This window comes from Drosophila teissieri, chromosome 2L (assembly GCF_016746235.2).
Source record: "Drosophila teissieri strain GT53w chromosome 2L, Prin_Dtei_1.1, whole genome shotgun sequence".
NCBI classification, from domain to species: Eukaryota; Metazoa; Arthropoda; class Insecta; order Diptera; family Drosophilidae; genus Drosophila; species Drosophila teissieri.
The window spans coordinates 20391039-20409882 of record NC_053029.1 but is presented as its reverse complement, the minus strand read 5'-3'; the positions used below and the strand labels follow the sequence as shown (position 1 = coordinate 20409882).

Genomic DNA, 18844 nt, shown 5'->3' with positions numbered 1-18844 from the left:
AGCACAGTAACATTGAGATTGAGGCAAGCGTTAATGTATCTTGCAGATACGAAACCATCTAGCACTGCAGCGCCAGCACACGAGAAATATAATATAAAACGCTGGGAGCTGAGGTCGCAGTGGAGCCAAGCTTGTTGCCATTATGAATGCTATTGTTGTTGCCAGTTAGTTGTTAGCCGTATACCCTGCACCGTATACCGCAGCTCACAATATCTGTATCTGTATCTGTGGCCGATGGATGAGGTCTTGGTGCGACGCGGTCGCTTGTTTGGCAAGACGCAGACTCATTTATGGCGACCCTGACCCAATAAGCCGTGTCCATTGCAAATATATCTGTATCTCACGCTTGGCTTTAGATACCTCGAGTTCCGCCATTCCATCCATTCAACATAGGGCTTGGCCAACAGGCCGAAACGAAAGTGTGGCGGCCAATTCTAGCTGCCCCATCCCTGCCCATCGATCCACAAATGCAAGTCGCGGCTAATTGTTATGCCAGGCGACGGGTATTCAAAAACCTCATGCCTCAGGCCCCGAACCACCAAACCGGTTCGACCGACATTTCAAATACGCACTCTATTCGATCCAACAAAATCAGCTTCGTACACGCGCTCGAAATCAGATTCAGATACACTTGCGTTTTTGGCATAGTTTCACATACTTCCAACCAGACAGAAAATGAAAGTGCCGACACCGAAGTGGTTTTCCTATGGAAATATTATATGATTATTAGACCCAAATCCAAAAATTTCCTAGATTTAAAGAACGTTTTGTAGCTTTGAGCTTTGATCAAGGCTTTTTAGTATAATAAATGTTGAATCTGCAAACCCTTCTCTGACAGATCGATCCCAATTAGTATTTAAACTGCTATTAAATGAATGTAAGCTAGCTTTGATAAAAGATTCCATTAATTTATTTCGTGACTAATGAGTGCACATATAATTTTTGAACTTTGCGGTGTACGACAAAGCGGTAAATTTTTTTAGGCAGCATTTCCTTCCATTCCTTTTGAATCATTTCTATCTACCTTTAATTGATTTTGACTTCAGCTTTCAGCACTTTTCCGCTTCTTAACATTCGGTTTCTTGTCAGACTTTGGTCGGGTTTCATTTTCCTTATTTATTTTCTGTGTCCAAAAATGTGGAACCTAGTCGAAACGTGACACCGTAGTGGGTAAGTGAGAGGGATAGTCATTTAAGTTTGATTTGATTTGGATTTGTCTGGCTTGATTTGACTTTATTGGACAATTGGCACTCGGGTAATATATTTTATTCGTAGGCTGGTCGGTTGGGTTTCCCTTTCCCGATTTGCTATTATGCAATCAAATAGGCCCATTTCCGACTCTTGCTTAAATTAATCATAAAAAGTAAATACTGGAGCCAAAAAATGTATAACCTAATTATTAATAAAAAAAAAGTCAATTGCAGTCCAAATTGTGATAGGCTGTATTTATATTGAGCCATTTAATAGAAAATCATTAAAATGGAAGCAAATTCAAAAGCTGCCCCACAAATAAGGGAGATTATTAAATAGATGGAAAATTGGAAAACCTAATACTCTGCTATATAATCTATATCTATATCATTCAATATGTTTATAACGCAACTGATTCTGGACAAACACAAAATTACTGTTCAGCAGTCAGCATTTGTGCAAATATTATTGTCAACAAGAAATGGTAGGCGAATTTGTATAATTTTTTTGTTTTCCATGTCATAATTATTCGTTGCTTTAACGCTCGACGCCTGAGTGGCAAATATTTACCTGAAATATACAAATATTTAGGTCGTTGTTTTACGCGATTTTTATTATGCTGGAGAGTTCAGATATTTATTTCGAGTGATTTACCAAAGGTTTTTAGTTATCTTCAATGTTTACGATACTATTTTTTATTGCCATTTTCATTCGCTTTAAAACTAACGACTATTCCGACTCTAAATGAGTTTAAGTTCACTTCCCTTTGCGTATCAACTGATTCTAATTTGGCGATTGAGTCGACGGATAAACAAACTTTCCATTGCAAATGGTGTTTTTGTTTTCGTTACTCGTCTCCGTGGCTTTTGCGTAGTTCTTATATTTACTTTTTATTGGCTTTGGAAATGGCGAATTGCTGTTCGCCTAGTTTGATATCAATTTTATGTTCTTTAGTGTCTGGAGTGTTGTTCTGCGACTGTTACTTTTGTTTTGGATACTCATTGTTTTCTAGCGTGACTTACAATCATGCAACTTATAATTACAGCAATGTGACGATGAGTATCTGTGTATCCATGGGATACACATACAAACACTCGGTCGAATAGGAAAAATAGTAAAAAGTTTCGGCATGCGGATTTAGCAGTCGTTATCGAGGGGTAGCGAGTGATATCAGGGGTATCAGAGGTTCTGGAGAGGCCCAAATGTGTGTGTGCTGGTTTTTTCTCTACCTGTCTGTCGACGTGTCTTCCATCTATCAGTTAATGGCAATTTGACTTGAAATCAATTAAAATCGCTTACATCGAAACTCCGAGATACTTTCGACGTGTACTTTCGGGCGACCTTGAAACCTATACTATACCACATACTCCCTTCGTTCTGGCCTCCACCGTTTCAATAAACGTTTAAAATTTCGATGCCTCTAAGTAATTAAAATTGATAAATGACATCGTGTCATTAAAAGTGATCTTTAGCCACTATCAATTGCTTCCTGGGCACTGAGAAAGTGTCATCTGTGTGCTCGAATAAAGTTAGGATATTCATGTATCCATATAAGCAACGACAGCCGGGAAAATGTGGAATCTCCTGAAAAAGTGGCCACTCCAAACTCATTATTCTCCGGAACCTTGGGAGTACACAAACGTATTTACTTATGGCATTCAAAAATTTAAAAACATTTTGTGGACACCTAATCTAATTATTACTTATATACATCAATCGAAATCTTTACACGGAAATTTGTATTAGACTTTATTTACTTCTTTGTTCTACTTGAAGCTGTGGCTGAATTTGTTTCCTAGCATTTACTTCCGCCTTCGAAACCAAAGAAGTAGTACCGCAACAGATATATTTCCGCTGGCAAAATGATAAGAACGAAATCGGCGAAACAAAAACCGAGCAACCAAGTAGAACATGCCAGGTAAGCTGAAAAAATGCCAACTGAAACAATCTGTATCTATATATATGAATGCGAGTGATATATATAAATAGGGTAAAAACAGTTGTACCTACAGTCGGCACTTGTGCCAGATTCAGGTGCGGATTAGTTGTCTTGTTTAGCACGAATAAAAGTATCTTTTTGACTGTTGCCTCCTCCACTGTTTTCTGTTTTTCTTTTTTGGCATGCGCGGAACGATAAAGATGCTGGCTGATTAATTGCGAATTGCACATCTTGACCCATAAACGAATTGATCAGAAGTATTTACGCCAACGTGGGTTGTCCCGACATCAGGGGCTGGGACTACTGGATGGTGACTAAGCCAGTTGGGATTTGCCTGTGATGTCGGTGGATGGGTTGATTCACTGCTAATGCTAACTGGGATCGAAAACAAGGCAATTAAGTGACCGTGCGCTGGGCCAAACAAGTCCAACAGCTGATTTATGTTGCTTGCGCTAAGTGTCCCTTAAGTGCTCAAGATTTGGGCCATGCTTAAATAAATTTAAATAACAATTTAATAATCGTGTTTTTGCTTGATTTAAGTTCACTTTTCCCTCATCACATCGGCCTGCAAAAGTCGACCAGGGTTTATTGCCCCGCGAAGACGCTTACATACTTTATTTGTATAGTAGGTATGCAGCCGAGTAAGCACAATAAAAATAAAACGAGATGGCGGAGAGAAGACGACTCGGCAACAAATAAAACGAAATTAAACTGCTTGCACAAACAAAAATTCCGAAAATGATTGCTTATTACATCTCATACATAAGCACACCGGCGGACAGGAATCCACAATCATATATAGTCGGACTTATCACCACATCAAACGCCACTCAGATGCTCAGATGATGTTCCAGATGATTGACATCCTCTGCTGTAGCCAGCACGTGCAGGCCCAATCGGTTAATGGCCCGAACCAATCACGATCGCACTGATCTGTAATCAACTGCAATCTCCAATCGAAATCCATAGATTGTACACGATCCGTTTTCTATCTATATACACCCATTATGAGCTTTCATTCAGCCAGTGGAAGTGGTGCAGCAAATCTGGACTATTGGAATTCGCTGGTCGATTAGTTGACCCAACGGCCGGTGTCTGGCCCTTGCGTCAACCAACTTTTGGGTTTGTGGTTGATTTTTAAAATTTTGTAATTTCACTTTCTTCGACGTGACAACAACTCCCGGCAGCTACGTGGCTGCCATTTCAAGTAGATCGTTAAAAAGAGCGGTTACGCAATTGGGAAAGATATAAAACAGATATAAAAGAAAATTGTAAATCGTACCACAAAATATGCACGCTCTAAATCTCTTTGACTTTTGCTTGAATTGCTTCCTCGAATCAAAAGGCATTATTTATCCAGGCGGGATCGTCTTTTGGAGGATGAAAGATAAACGGCATTTTAAATGTCCCAAATCGTATTTGAATTGAAATAATAATAACAATAACAATAAATCAACTAAATTGAACTTTGCGGATAAGAAAAGTGTATCTCCAATTATAATCCATCAGAAATTACGTCACGAAGCATGAATATCTTTTGGTTTGTTCGAGCATTTTTGTTTCCATTTTTTTGGCGTATTCTTAAGCTTGGAGTGCCCTGTTGATTTGCACCGATGTGTGGGCATTCAAGTGCGAGCTGCGTAATCTGCTTATTAGACATGAGTCGATGCCTTCGGTTTTTTTCTGCTGTGCTCCACTCGAGTGCGCTGCCATCGGGCAGTCGTCAAATAATTAAATGGCAATCAAAATAGAAACCCGATTTCAATTATAGTTCTCTCTCGCCGCCGAGATACATTTGATGCGCTTGGCCGGGCCAGCAGAATCGTCTGCAGCAGTGCTGGATCATCAGGGAATGTACTCGTATTTAGTGTGAGCGGCAGATACATATATGCATGTGTGTATGGCTGAAAGGTTAGTGGCAGCCACTAAAAGTTCGTTCAACGCTGCATTATGTCTGTATCTGTATCTGCTTCGGTAAGTGAATTTGTATCTGACAGGCTCTCGTACTTCGGCTCGATTCGCGATTCGTTTCGCTTCGCGTTGCGAATTTGCGTTGCGCTTTAGTTGGTCTCTGTGTCAGTGGAACTCTGAAATGCCACCTTGCCTCGTGTATCTGTGGCAATGTGGCAAATATTCTGCGAAGTTGCGGCTGCGGGCAATGCTTCGTTGCACGACTGCAACACAGCAATACAGCAACAACGACGGATTGGTCTCAACTTTTCAAAAAAGTGAAAGGAGTTTTCAAACATTTGTGTATGTGTTATTAATATTATTCGCTGCAAAATGTAACTTGACATTTGCGTTGAAAGGAAACACATCACAGGATTTTAAATGAACCAAACTTAATGGGCTGCCTGCCCTGTTAAACTGGAGAGGAAATCCCCCGGCTAATGGTGAAAATGTCTGGAAAACAAAACAAGGCTTTTCACTTAGCAAACAGCGGCTACCAATGCAATCCAAATGCCCAACCCAGAGCCCAAACAAGCCGCAAATTGTTGCTGCTAATGTTGTGGCAATTGTTCATGTGTTTGCCTTTGTGTGTTGTACAATGCACTCGAGTCATGCACATGAACATGCACATGCCGAAGCGTTGCGCCACCGCAAAAACTCCACCACCACCACCGAGTAGTGGCTTTATGGCCATACTGTATGCAGCAGCACCAGAAAACATAAAGGCTGAAATCAAAACAAGCACCTGAGAACCCAAAGACGCGACTTAATCTGAGACCGTCACTGAGGCAACTCTATCTGCGTTTGCACCTTAAAAAGAAGTTGAAAACGAAATTTAAGCCAGCTGCTGAAAGATGAAACTACAGTCTTTTCTCAATTTATGAAATCAGGATTAAGAGCAATAATGCTTAAATTTAATTTTAATTGCAGGATAGTTCTAGAATCCCTTTTCATTTTGGGCAGCATCAACTTATGCAAATGCAATTAAATGCAATATAGTCAAAATCTCCCAAATAGACCGTAACTTGTTCATTTGGAGTTGCCTCCTTGTGTAAAAGCCGCAGAGAGCCGTCACTGATGAAACTGCAACCAAAGCCGCAGCAAACAGAAATTTCATCTTCGCTTTTGCGGATGGTGGAACTTCTATGTGCGACTGCAATGGCCATTGCCACAGCAAGTACAACTGCAACAAATGCAACAAGTGCAACTGGCATTGCGAGTGCAACAAAGTATCAGCGACTGGCTGCGATTTGCCGTTTAAAGCGCGAAAGTGAAATCTTGTTAGCCATTTTTACTTTTTGTTTGGATTTTGTGCAAACGCTCCTTTCTTTGGTTTCTCTGTGTGGTCAAACAGAAATGTTTTTCGGTACCTTCCTCTGGTCAGTGAACCTATTGGAAAAGCAGTACATACTTACACAATACAGAGGTTGCAGGGCAGATATCAAAGTTAGATTGGATATGGCAGCTTACCTGCAAACAAAAGAAATATGTGAAAAGGTCAATAAAGAGAATAAATTTATTATGCATGCGACAGATAAAAGTGTCGCCACTAAAAAGCTGCAGAAAATAGAAAAATGTATTTAAAACTATACAACAGGGAAAAATTCGACGGCGCTTGGCAGTCAAACAAGAATAAATTAGAGCAAGAAACCACATTCGAATGGGATTTTGCCAAGGCGCACCATTTCGTTCAATTTATTTGGCCCATAAAGTGACCACCGCAGCAAGAGTAACCCATCGTAATGTGAAGATTTCAACCGCACTAATGGACCCTTCACTGTACCCCAAACCAGAATTGTCGCATTCTTTCGGCCAATCTAGGACAGCATTTGTGCTCTACATACGGCCAGGCCAGTCGGATCTGTATCTATATTTATATTTGTATTTGTATCCGAACTATACCCAATTTCTTTTCTTCATATTTAATTTGGGCTTTCGCATGATATTTAAACAGCTGAAAGTTGCTCGTGTTTACCTTGCTTGCCATTGTTTAAAGCCAAACAAAGCGAAGCTCTCGAAGTGGGAAACTATGGCAACGTGGATATGCAGTTTACACCCAACCCATTAACCGCGGTTACGTTCAATAATTTCGGGCCCTAAAATAGCCAACATCTTTACAGGTGTAAAGGTGTGCAGAGGTGTGCAAACTTGTAGGAACTCGTACCTATCCAATTCATTTGTAAACGAGCATTCTCGCCCTAATTCAATTAGCTGCGTCCGTCCTTAACTTGAACGTATCCATTTTTAATTAGAACAGTGCAAATTTCGCAATCGCACTAGCGCACACTCGGGCCAATCTATATATAATCAAAGTCAAAGATATATAGTCATAGGCATATGTGCGTCTCGTATCCAAATGCATGTAAATGCATATAGCTCAAAGCTCGTTCGGATCGGATCGGTTCAGTTCAGTGTTTCAGTTTTAGTTTTGGTTTGGGTTTTGTGCATGAAATAAATGCCGATAGGCCGCCGTCCAACAACAACTAAAACAACAACACTACAGCAACAACACCAACGGCAAAAACACCAACAGCGAATGCGACGGACAACGAACGCAGTGGCCGACCTTCGCCGTGTGCGGCATACAACGTTGTTCGCTGAAGGTTGACAATCAATAGCAACAGAAACAACAACAATATAACAACAATAATATAATGTAGTAGTAGCGACCACAATATCACCAGCTGCAGCAGCAAAAACAACATTAACTAGAGCACAACACAACTTATCAAAAGTTGATTGCATTTAAAAAAGGGTTTAGTTTTACCGTCTTGAAGTTGCCCAATGCAACTTTGATTAGGCGACTCATGCAAAATGGAAAAAATGGTAAAAACCCGTGCGCCAAATGCAAACGAAAACTGATAAGTCCGCTGCCCCCCCTCAAAATATACAAAATGGGTTGATATGCAAATGGCTCAATGATGAAAATAGGTTACAAAATACAAACAGCTTTATCGATATGTAGGTCAAGGAGATCGGCATGAAAGTGGAAAGCCTTACGTGCAAATTCAAAGAAATCAATGTTAAGTAGAACGATATATTATTATACCCCTTACTTGTAGAGTATACAACTAGATCCTAGATTCGTTGAAAAGTATGTAACAGGCAGAAAGAAGCGTTGCCGGTCATATGAAGTATATATATTCTTGATCAGGATCAATAGCCGAGTTGATCTGGGCATGTCCGTCTGTCTGTCCGTATGAACGTCGATATCTCAGGAACTACAAAAGCTAGAAAGTTAAGACTAAGCATGCAGATCTTTGAAACAATAAAAGCTAGAAGCTATTAAGCACGCAGATTCAAGAGACAAAAACGCAGCACAAGTTTGTTTTCATGCCCATTCTAACGCTCACAAACCGATTTTTTTGTTGCTTTATTATTTGTCTTGCCTATTTCTATCGCTAAACTATAACATTTTGGCCACGCCCATTCAAAGTGCCCAACACTGTCCTGCCCAAATTTTTTAAAGAATTTGACAATTGTTTTAAAGGTATTAATTTTGTTCTCAATTTCTATAAATATGCCAGGATTGGCATATATTAAATTGGTCGTCCGCATTTCCAGCAGGTATCTGTATCTGATAGTCGGGCGATTATAGCCTTCTCTTTTGTTAATTTGGGGGATTAGCTTGTAGTTTTCCTATCAAAGCCTAATTTTCGCCAAATTTCTTACACATGTACTAAATGATAATTGGATTTAAATTCAAGATCCTTCTTAAGCAAAATGTTTCAGTGTACGGAAGAAATGCGATCTTTATTTCATATGATTACTCAAAAACTCGAGTTCTACGCCCAGTCATAGAAGGCAACTTTCCTACTTAGCGGCAATCACAGAATTACTCAGCACGCAGTTTTATTACATGTTTGCTTGTATATCTGCATCATTAGGCCAAAACGCTTTGGCTGTTTTTCTGTTATTTACAAGTCACGAAGTCGGGCCACGCAAACTGCAATTAGGCTGTGGCAAAAGCTCACCTGCTCAGGGGGGAAACAGTCTGCTAGCTGGAGAGATCCTCTTCGAAAGACCACAGAGATCACGTATCTGGGGGATAAATTAAACGCCCCCACAGACAGAGAGAAGGAGGAAAAGGCCAAGCTCCCGGGTTGCATAATTAAACTTCTGAGGATCTGATTGTAAATAGACAAGCGAGGCATAATCAGCTTACGTTCTGTGAGCCACGTTCTGGGCTTGGCCCTGGTAATTAATATCTCCAAGATAAACACACTTCACAGCTCTGCCCTGGAGCGGCACGGCATTATTATTTATTCGGATTTTGATTTGGATCGGATTCGGATTGAAGCTGCCCGCATCTGAATGGGGTCAGAAGCTATCAAACTTGGTAACGGAGAACGACGAAGCCGAGATACACATACATCAGCAACTCAGGTAGACTGCGGCAGAGCTTGGATAATTTAAATTCAGGTTATTAACCTCTGCAAACAAAAAAATCATAAATCAAGAGAAAACCAGAGGCTTGCGTGGTCAATAGGCAAATATGAGCCTGATATTTGCATGTGCGCACAAGTACAACCAACAAACACCATTCGATTGAACAACAAGTGCAGTGGATCACCACATGCGGAGGATTAGATGGCTACATGGTGGCCATAGTCAAATAAACACGGGACAGGCACAAATAATAACAAACCCCAAACTGTTTAAACACGAAACAAAAACAGAAGTTCCACATGTTCCACTCTATTCAACTACGTATTGAAGTGTCTCCTGTTTACCTTCCCCACCACTGTTTACATAATTTCTTTCTTCGAGGCTGGTATCAAATGCCTCTTTTGCCATGTGGATAAAGACGAAAATTTAAATTCAAATTCAGGTGAGACAACGTGAACAAACTGCAAACCAAGCAAACAAACAAAGACATTGTTATATATAATGTAATGTAATTAGTGAGGGTTGCTTCAGTGGTAGCTACATACGTACGTCAAATGTAATTTGCGTTTGTTGGCCTACCCTACACGTGACCAGACGTGGAATCGCTAGCCTAGTCCAGACCAGCGAAAGAAACACGAAAAACAGACCAAGACCAAGTCGACCAAGTCGCCTAGGTGAGGTTTCACCTGCAGCCACTGAAAATCTAAGGCCGCCACCGAAACTGACGTAGCTGGGGTGAACCCGGATATGTGCTTCGATATGGGCAGCTTGGTATAGGTATGGGCGCTCCTCCTATGTACCCCCAAGTATATATCACACATAACGCTTGTGAGCGCAGACATTATGTATTGGAAATCGAATTTGAATACCAATTCCGAATTCCGATTCCAATTTGAAATTCGGAGCCAAAGGCAGCCATATGCATTGCATTCATTTGAATGTCGTACGCGAAACCTGGGTTTTCTATGCCAACAATATTTCAGAGCACTGCGCGGTTTGTCCGCTCAAGGAGTTTTGTAATTGATCTTTTCATAAGCTGCATTATTGCCGAAATAATTTGCCAGATCTTTTTGTAAAGATTCTTGGCTATATTAATAGGACCATACAAATGATCAAAAACAAATCGGTTTAAGTAAATAATTGCTAATAAGGAATAAGTCCTATATCATTTTAACACAGCACAAAATGAATACTTTAAACCTGCTGAGAAATTGACGAAAATATGCAACCTATCGTATTACTGTACAGACTGCCAAATTAAATGTAACTTTTATTTTGGAGTGTGGGTTTAATAATAATAATTATTGAGAATATTGCTTTAATTTATTTGAAAGTACCTATTCTGTCGAATAGTGACAATTCACGATGCATTGTTATTTTCAAACAAAACACTCTTTATTGTCCCCTTTTTACAAATCCAGCACTTCAAATTCACTTTGATTCTGATCAACATCTGCGGATTCTTCTATTTCCAGTCAAACATCTGTTGCTGCTTCTTATTTTCATACAATGAAATTCAATACCAGAATAACATCATGATAATCATTTCGAATTCTTCAAACTTAATGAGCCAAAACCAAACTACGACAGTGAACAGTTGAGAGAGTCCAATGCCATAAACGCACTTAAAGATACATAAAACGAAATAAAAAATAAAAAAACACTAACGAGATTCGTCGGCGACAGAGGCGCAATACAGATACATTTAGAGAGAGAGATACAGATAGGATGGATATATGCGCATTTAAGTTTCGCCATATGCTACATGCAACATGAAAGGGGCAGGCAGAGAAATGGATTATACTGGAGTAATGTGGAGTGCACTGGGAGTGGGCGTGGTCTTGACATTTACCTTTGCATTGTACGACTCATGCCGATTTTCCGGTTTCATAAGAATGCTGGATGCGACGAGCGACAGGATATATGGGCGAAAAAATAACAGCACTCCAGATGGTTCTGGTTTTAGCGAGAGTTGGCTGCTGTGCTGCTGGCAATTAACTCGGCTCTTCCCCTCGTTTTCGTTTTCAATTGCACTTTTTGCTTGATTTTTCTTATTTTTTTCTTGCTATGTTTCAGACACACTAGACACACGCGCACTCGGGAAATTTCTCTTGTTTGGCTATGGCTATGGCTATATATATGTTATTTGGTTCACACACGAAACAACAACGTTACAACGTTAACAACATATGGTCCAAAGACAGTTCAGCTTGGGTGTAGCCAGGCGAACATATGTTGGTACTGCCACTCGATGTGGGCGCAGTTGAGAAGGTGGTGGTGGTGATGGAGAAGCAACAGTCCTGTTGCTAGAATGTTCCCTCGAATTTTCCGCTTGGGCTTTCGGAATTTCCTTTGCTCTTTTTAGACTTTTCGATGGACACCTCGGTCGGTGCTTATACTATGAGTATAGAATAAAGAGCCGATTCAATTTTGCTTAGCAAGACGATGGCTTGTCTTCTGTAGCTTGTTTTGTCAGTTGTCAGCTGCCTTTTTTGAATTTAATGCTGTATTTAGTACAGTGGATGTGCGTTGTCTTGATTCTGGCTTTCGCACGCGGTCACTCTCGTTGAACGACTGATTTCAACGGCAATCTGCGTCGGCATGAAACTTGACTACGCGGCCATTCCACCGTTCGAGTTGAGTGGGAAAAGCTCTGGCGGCGGCGGAAAGCTCGCTCAATTGAGTGAAAATCAAACAAAATGAAACTGCAGGCCGAGCTGATCCCATTCGAAAGTTTAATTATATTTTGCGCCACCGACACTAGTTGCTATGCTGTTATTTTATTTATTTGGTTTTTTTTCTTCTGTTTTTCGCTTTTTCGAAACCGGCAAAGCGAGCAAACTTCGATCAGAAGACAACAATAAACACACTCACACACACACATACACACACACACACACACATGGCGTTGAGTACTTTGTTTGTGGCCTGCTAACGGCACAATTACGTCAGAAAAAAAAAGCTTTTTCGGTTTTCTGGCAGCTCCTAAGAATTTAATTAATTAAAATTTAAAGTATCGCAAAAATGCCTTATTTAAAACTCATAGAAAAACTAAAAACCTGCCTTTTGGCGTTTCAGCTCGAGCACTTAATTGCTTTTTGTTGCCTTTGCTCTTTCTTCGTTTGGTCAACGTTTTGCTCGACTTTATTTATTTTTAGAAATAAACAACTTATTTTTACTCACATCTCTGTCTATTTGTTCTGCTCTTCAATTAGTTATTTATTTTTGTACAATCACTTAAGATCATGTGTACGACAGACATGTGGGCTAAAAATTTGGAGGAAACAATTGCCAGGTTAAACCAATCAATAAATGCCAAAACGTGATTAAAACAACGCATTCTATAAACAGAAAACTAGTCCAGAACAAAAAAATATAATTCTAATAAATGCTAATGCGCCTTATCATTAACAAACAAACAATTTCAGCTCCCTTTTCTTTTGCAAAGTTTTTGTAACGTAACAAACTGTATAGTATTAGATACAACAAAAATTTTACAAAATATAATACGCATACGCAGTGAGACGAACATATGGAACATTTTTATAAAAACTTTCAAATCAATAAAGAATTAATGAGCTGCATTTCGGTGCTAAACATATGAATTCAAATGGATTTAAACTATGTTTTAAATGTTTTGACAACGCATACAATACGGTAAAAAAAAATAAAGCAATCTCCCCATTTAAATTACCATACATTATTGATGCAGATAATGATCTTGGCTGACAAATGCTGCACAATCTGGTTTCGGATGTGAAATGCTGTTGGTGTTACTTTTGCTTCAGCTATCAGCAAAAGCTGCATTATTGGGAGTAGGAAATATAACCCTAGGGGGGCTTCGCTTATCGCACGTCTGCTCCTGACAACGTCAAACAAAAAGAAGCAATTTCTAATGCCGCTGCTGTTTTGGCCCTGCTAATTGCAATTAGTGGCCGGTGACGTCGAGGGGTTGACAGACACGTGCCAAAGCACCCTTTCTGCCTTAAAGTGGCTGTTTCTTGTTTCGCTATCTCAAACATATGCATTTGCAATTTTTTCCATTGCCTGCATCTAGTTTGTTTGTTTGTTGGCTCGTGTAAAAATAGTTTAAAGCCCTACAAAACAAACCTAAACCACGACAACGAAAAATAATGGTTAGTACGTTAGATAGGATCGCAGGCGAAGCGCTCGAATTCGTGGCTCAAACATGTGACTATGACCAATAATTAATTTACAAATTACGTTCTAAACGAAAAGTCCGAACTTAAGGTACACCAGCAACAGCAGCAGTAACAACAAAAAGCAATCTTGTCTGCAGAAAAGACCTTGCTTTCGATTTTCAAAATGTGTTTACTACACTCTGAGGCGAACACACACACAGCGCCTCGACGCAAAACAAGAAACGTTTAAATTGCTATTTATACCCGTTACTCGTAGAGTAAAAGGGTATATTAGATTCGTTAAAAAGTATGTAACAGGCAGAAGGAAGCTTTTCCGACCACATAAAGTGTATATATTCTTGATTAGAATAATAGCCGAGTCGATATGACCATGTCCGTCTGTCCGTCTGTCTGTCCGTCCGTATGAACGTCGAGATCTCAGGAACTACGAAAGCTAAAAAGTTGAGATTAAGCATACAGACTCCAGAGACATAGGCGCAACGCAAGTTTGTTGATTCATGTTGCCACGCCCACTTTAACGCCCACAAACCGCCCAAAGCTGCCACGCCCACACTTTTGAAAAATGTTTTGAGATTTTTTTTATTTTTGTATTAGTCTTGTAAATTTCTATCGATTTGCCAAAAAACTTTTTTCCACGCCCCCTTTTACGCCCACAAACCGCTAAAAACTGTCAGTGTTGAAGACTCTCCTGCGCACTTCCAATAGCTGAGTAACGGGTATCAAATAGTCGGGGAACTCGACTATAGCGTTCTCTCTTGTTTATTAACTGAAATCCGCGACGCGGATTACCAAACGAACAAGAATAAATAAAATATGAATATCGAAAAAAACAGAGAATTACCGAACTGAGAGCACTTAGGACCAGACTATTGTATTTTGTAATTAATATTTTAAATTAGCATAACTTTGAACCCAACCAAAAAACCTGAAGAGCAATTTACTAAACTAAAAAGAGTTACTAATTGTTCTGCAATATCTTCATGATTAATTGGTATTAAAAATAAATCAACTTGTGGCAGATACAAAAAATCAAAAGTAATTTAAACTAATTAAATTGAAAATTGGTTTAAAAGGGTACACAGAAATGAAAACGCCAAACTAGGATTACTTTCTCATTAAAAAATGTTTTGGCAATTAAAGTTAATTATCAAATCAGTGGTAAATGGTTTCTGAGCGAAACCAAGTAAATTGAAATAAAATGCCAAAATAATTTGCAAACTTCATCTGGGCAATAGGATTCGCCTTTTTCATTCCACCTGCTGCCAACCTGGATTTAGTGGACCCAAATTGTTCCTATTTCTGCCGATTTTCAGTCGGAATGGGCTGACTTTTGAATGTGATAGCAGAAAAGACAATACCAGCAAGAGCAAAGACAAATACAAGTAGTATAAAAAACCAAAGGCAAAGGCAGCCGATAGCCAACAACAAGTTCTGGCTGGAACTTGTTGACGACTTCACTTTTGCTCGGCCGTCCAAAAAGTGTTTTGCCTTAAATTTGTGTGTGTATCTGTGGACCAGTGCCAGGTTAGTACAGATAGATATATAAAAGACACCTTTCAAGACTGGTTTAGTTTGCCCAGCTCACTTTGCTGCTTCTGTTACACTTATTCTCCCCCACTAGCCTACCCCTTCCAACTGTAGCGCCTCTACTCTAATGCAATCAAATCGGTCTTTGAGTGCCTGTGTGTGTTAGCAGTATTGGGTGTTGGCCAGCAGCTGTTGCCAGTTGTTGCTGTTTGTTGTTTGTGTTCTTTAGTCGCTTTGAAAAAAATGTCGTTTGATTATGGCTGGCCGAGAGAATGCAAAGTGAATTGTTGAAATATTGAATTAAGACCAAAGTCTGTGTCGCAGAATCGCACGCTCACTGCCAATTTATTTAACTATCCATCAACTCTGGCCGCATGGTTAACCCACTTTCAGGGCCACTTTTTACCTTATCTGTTTGCTAGCTCTTTTGCCAGCATTTCAGTCGCTTATTGCCTTCGCTTTTATGCAAGAATTTTAAATTGCAGGCGCAACAGCACAAACAGCCAAATAAAAAGTGAAAGTCATCCAGCAACGAGCACAAACCTCCAAGCTCGAATATTACGTATACGCAGCGTTGATCACCGTTGAAAGCGCAACAGGCTGAGAAGCAGAAGATTGGCCAGAACGCTACCGAGTTGGCATCCTGGATGCCGGCCACGTTCTTGCCGCCGGCGGATTGCAGATTAACGATCTCCTCATCCCCACACGCCCACGCAGAAACGACCTTAATTGTGTCGGTGACGGAGTTTCTGAAAGTGTGTGTTTGTTTTTTCTCTTCTTTTATGTTTTTTATTGCAGCACGTCAAGAAACGACTCCAAGGGCAGTCGCAGTAATAGCAGCCGCAACAGCAGCAATGCAACGCATGCACTCCACATAAATTGCATATAGTCAAGTCTCGATGGAAGGACCAACGAAATAGAGCATAACTCTGGCTTCTAAAAGTTTGCCGAATCCAAAAGCGAGTCGAATATACCGATGAATGGATAATTTTGTCCTGTTTCCGCAACTCTGGAGGTGATTTATAGAAATGTATTGTGCCTTTGACAGCATTTCCCTACTCAAAAATTTGCTTCTACCAAAAAAAAAAATTAATCATTACCCTAAAATAAATGAAACTTATTTGAAATGTACTATCCACATAAGAATTTGATCTCTGCCCTGTTGCTCTGCATAGAGTGCCCACCGTGGCAACGCTCACTTTGCAGACACGGACACATTAGAATGGCCTGAGGCTGGAACTGGTTGCAGCAGCTGTGTCCTAACACTCTTCAGTCGTCGGGTAACAGAGTAAATGCGTCCCCAAGTCACCAAGTCGCGAGTAAGCAACAACGCCTCCATGGAGGCAACAGCCTCCGCTAACGAGCTCGTGCAGCTCTGCGGCTCCGTCTCTGATTTAAACTCCAATCGCAAAAGCAACTGCAACTGCAACTGACGACGGTACAACAACGCACAAGAATTGCCATGAACCAATTTGATAATACAAAGCACCCCCGGCCACAGCACTCACACACACGCACAACAATTATTATTATTCGGTTTGCCATTTTTTTAGACGTTTTCGGTTTGAAATTGAAAGTTGTCTGGTCGTCGCCGGTAGCGAGTGAAGCGTGAAACGGCGACACATTGCTAGCACCTAAGCCCCAAGGATGATATCCTGTCGCCCGAATGTCGCTGGTGAGTCGAGGACACCATAAGGGCAGGATCAACGGCATGGTCAGGGATTGGATGGCTAAATCTCTCCCGCTTTCGTTGGCTTACTTCCCATGGAAAATTATAATTGTGTTCCAAAATTAGGGTAATCTTGAAACATTCGTTTGGAATAAAATACGAGGAGGAAGAACTCTCAAGAACTGTCAACTCTCTTGCTCTTATAATTCCCGAGATCCCGAGATTTGTTCATATGAACAAACATACGGACAAACGGAATTCTTAAAATCGACTCGGCTAGTGAACCTGTAGGACATACATATGTATATATTCTATTGACCGTGACGATATCTTTTACCAGCATTCTTTACACCGAATAAAAAATATTCAATTAATGCAATACAATTCAAGCCCTTTCAACGCATACCCAAAATCATTCCCAGTGTTTTCATGTGGAAGTCGCGGGCGAAATAATCGCAAATTGCTGCTAAGCACTTACACTTTTTATCACAAAGACCCTCACAAACCCACGACAGCAGGCCAAAAGGCTCCAGACCGCAGATTAACCCGTGCTACAATCTTACACTTCCGCCAAACGCATGATGCTCCATGCTCCGTGCTCCGAGCTCCGAGCTCCACCCCCATTTAGTGGAATTCGATTCCGATTTCTGAGTGCGAAGGTATTATTCTTAACTGAATGACTACCTTTTTTGCAATTTAGTTAGCTAAAAATAGAATTCCATTGACGCCGGCGCATCGAAAAACAACGGCAAGCAGATAAAAAGGAAATTAAATAAGGGAAAGCAAAAGAGGAAAAAGACAAAACAAAACAGGGGGGAACGCTATAGTCGAGTTCCCCGACTATCTGATACCCGCTACTCAGCTAGTGAAAGTGCGAAGGAGGCTCTTCAACACTGAACGTTTTTGGCGGTTTGTGGGCGTTAGAGTGGGCATGGCAAAAAGTTTTTTGGCAAAACGATAGAAATTTACAAGACTAATACAAAAATGAAAAAAATATCAAACATTTTTCAAAAGTGTGGGCGTGGCAGATTTGGGCGGTATGTGGGCGTTAGAGTGGGCGTGGCAAAAAGTTTTTTGGCAAAACGATAGAAATTTACGAGACTAATACAAAAATGAAAAAATATCAAAACATTTTTTAAGTGTTGGCGTGGCAGTTTTAGGTGGTTTGTGGGCGTTAGAGTGGGCGTGGCAACATGAATCTACAAACTTGCGCTGCGTCTATGTCTCTGGAGTCTGTATGCTGATCTCGACGTTTATACGGACGGACAGACAGACAGACGGAAATGGCCAGAGCGACTCGGCTAATGATCCTGATCAAGAATATATATTCTTTATATGGTCGGAAACGCTTCCTTCTGCCTGTTACATACTTTTCAACGAATCTAGTTACCCTTTTACTCTACGAGTAACGGGTATAAAAAAAAGAAAGAAAATGCGAAAAATGTAGGAAAATATTTTCCTCGGAGAAATTACTGATTATTAAATACTCTTAGACAGAAAAATAAGTACATTTCTCCTTTTAAGGGGATCGTCTCGTTCTTAAAAAGTTTCTATTGCAAAAGCTTGAGGTTTGAAAAAACTTGTATTAAAAGTACAATCACACATTAAAGGATTTGTTAAGCCACTCAACTATTTTTTAACCAACAAACTAAAAGTCACAAGGACAACTTTCCACGGTAACCACAAGAGATATTATCATCAAAAGGTATAACTTCCACCTTCAGTTTAATTGTCGGCGTTGGAAAACTTTTAAACGCATCTAGCGATAAGCCCAGCCATTCTCCTTAAAGCGCCAACGCAGAAAGGCAGATGCCAAAGGCGGGAAAAAATCCAGGGTGGCGAGCAAGAACGAGAAAAAGAGCAAGAACAAGGACCGTAAATTCGCACATCCTTGCAGCAGCCTGCCACAGATCCCTAAACGACGTCAGAGTTAAATTGAGTAAGTAATGAAAAATCGATAAGCCGGTTCGCAACTGGCTTCCATACGGAGCCCTTTGGGAGTAGGGCGACTGGGAG

The 18844-nt window shown here is 40.3% G+C and overlaps 1 protein-coding gene across 3 annotated transcripts in view; it reads right to left on the bottom strand.

Moving 5' to 3' along the window:
- LOC122611632 (terminal nucleotidyltransferase 5C) overlaps positions 1-18844 on the bottom strand; it is a 47398-nt gene that overhangs the window by 7289 nt on the left and 21265 nt on the right. The window contains exon 1 of one of the 3 annotated variants that reach the window (XM_043784854.1): positions 11322-11998. The exons of the other annotated variants lie outside the window; for them this stretch is intronic. Coding sequence (XP_043640789.1) covers positions 11322-11360 — 39 coding nt within the window. The 5' untranslated portion in view covers positions 11361-11998. Of the gene's footprint in view, positions 1-11321; positions 11999-18844 lie in introns of those variants that run through there. 3 annotated transcript variants of the gene reach the window in all.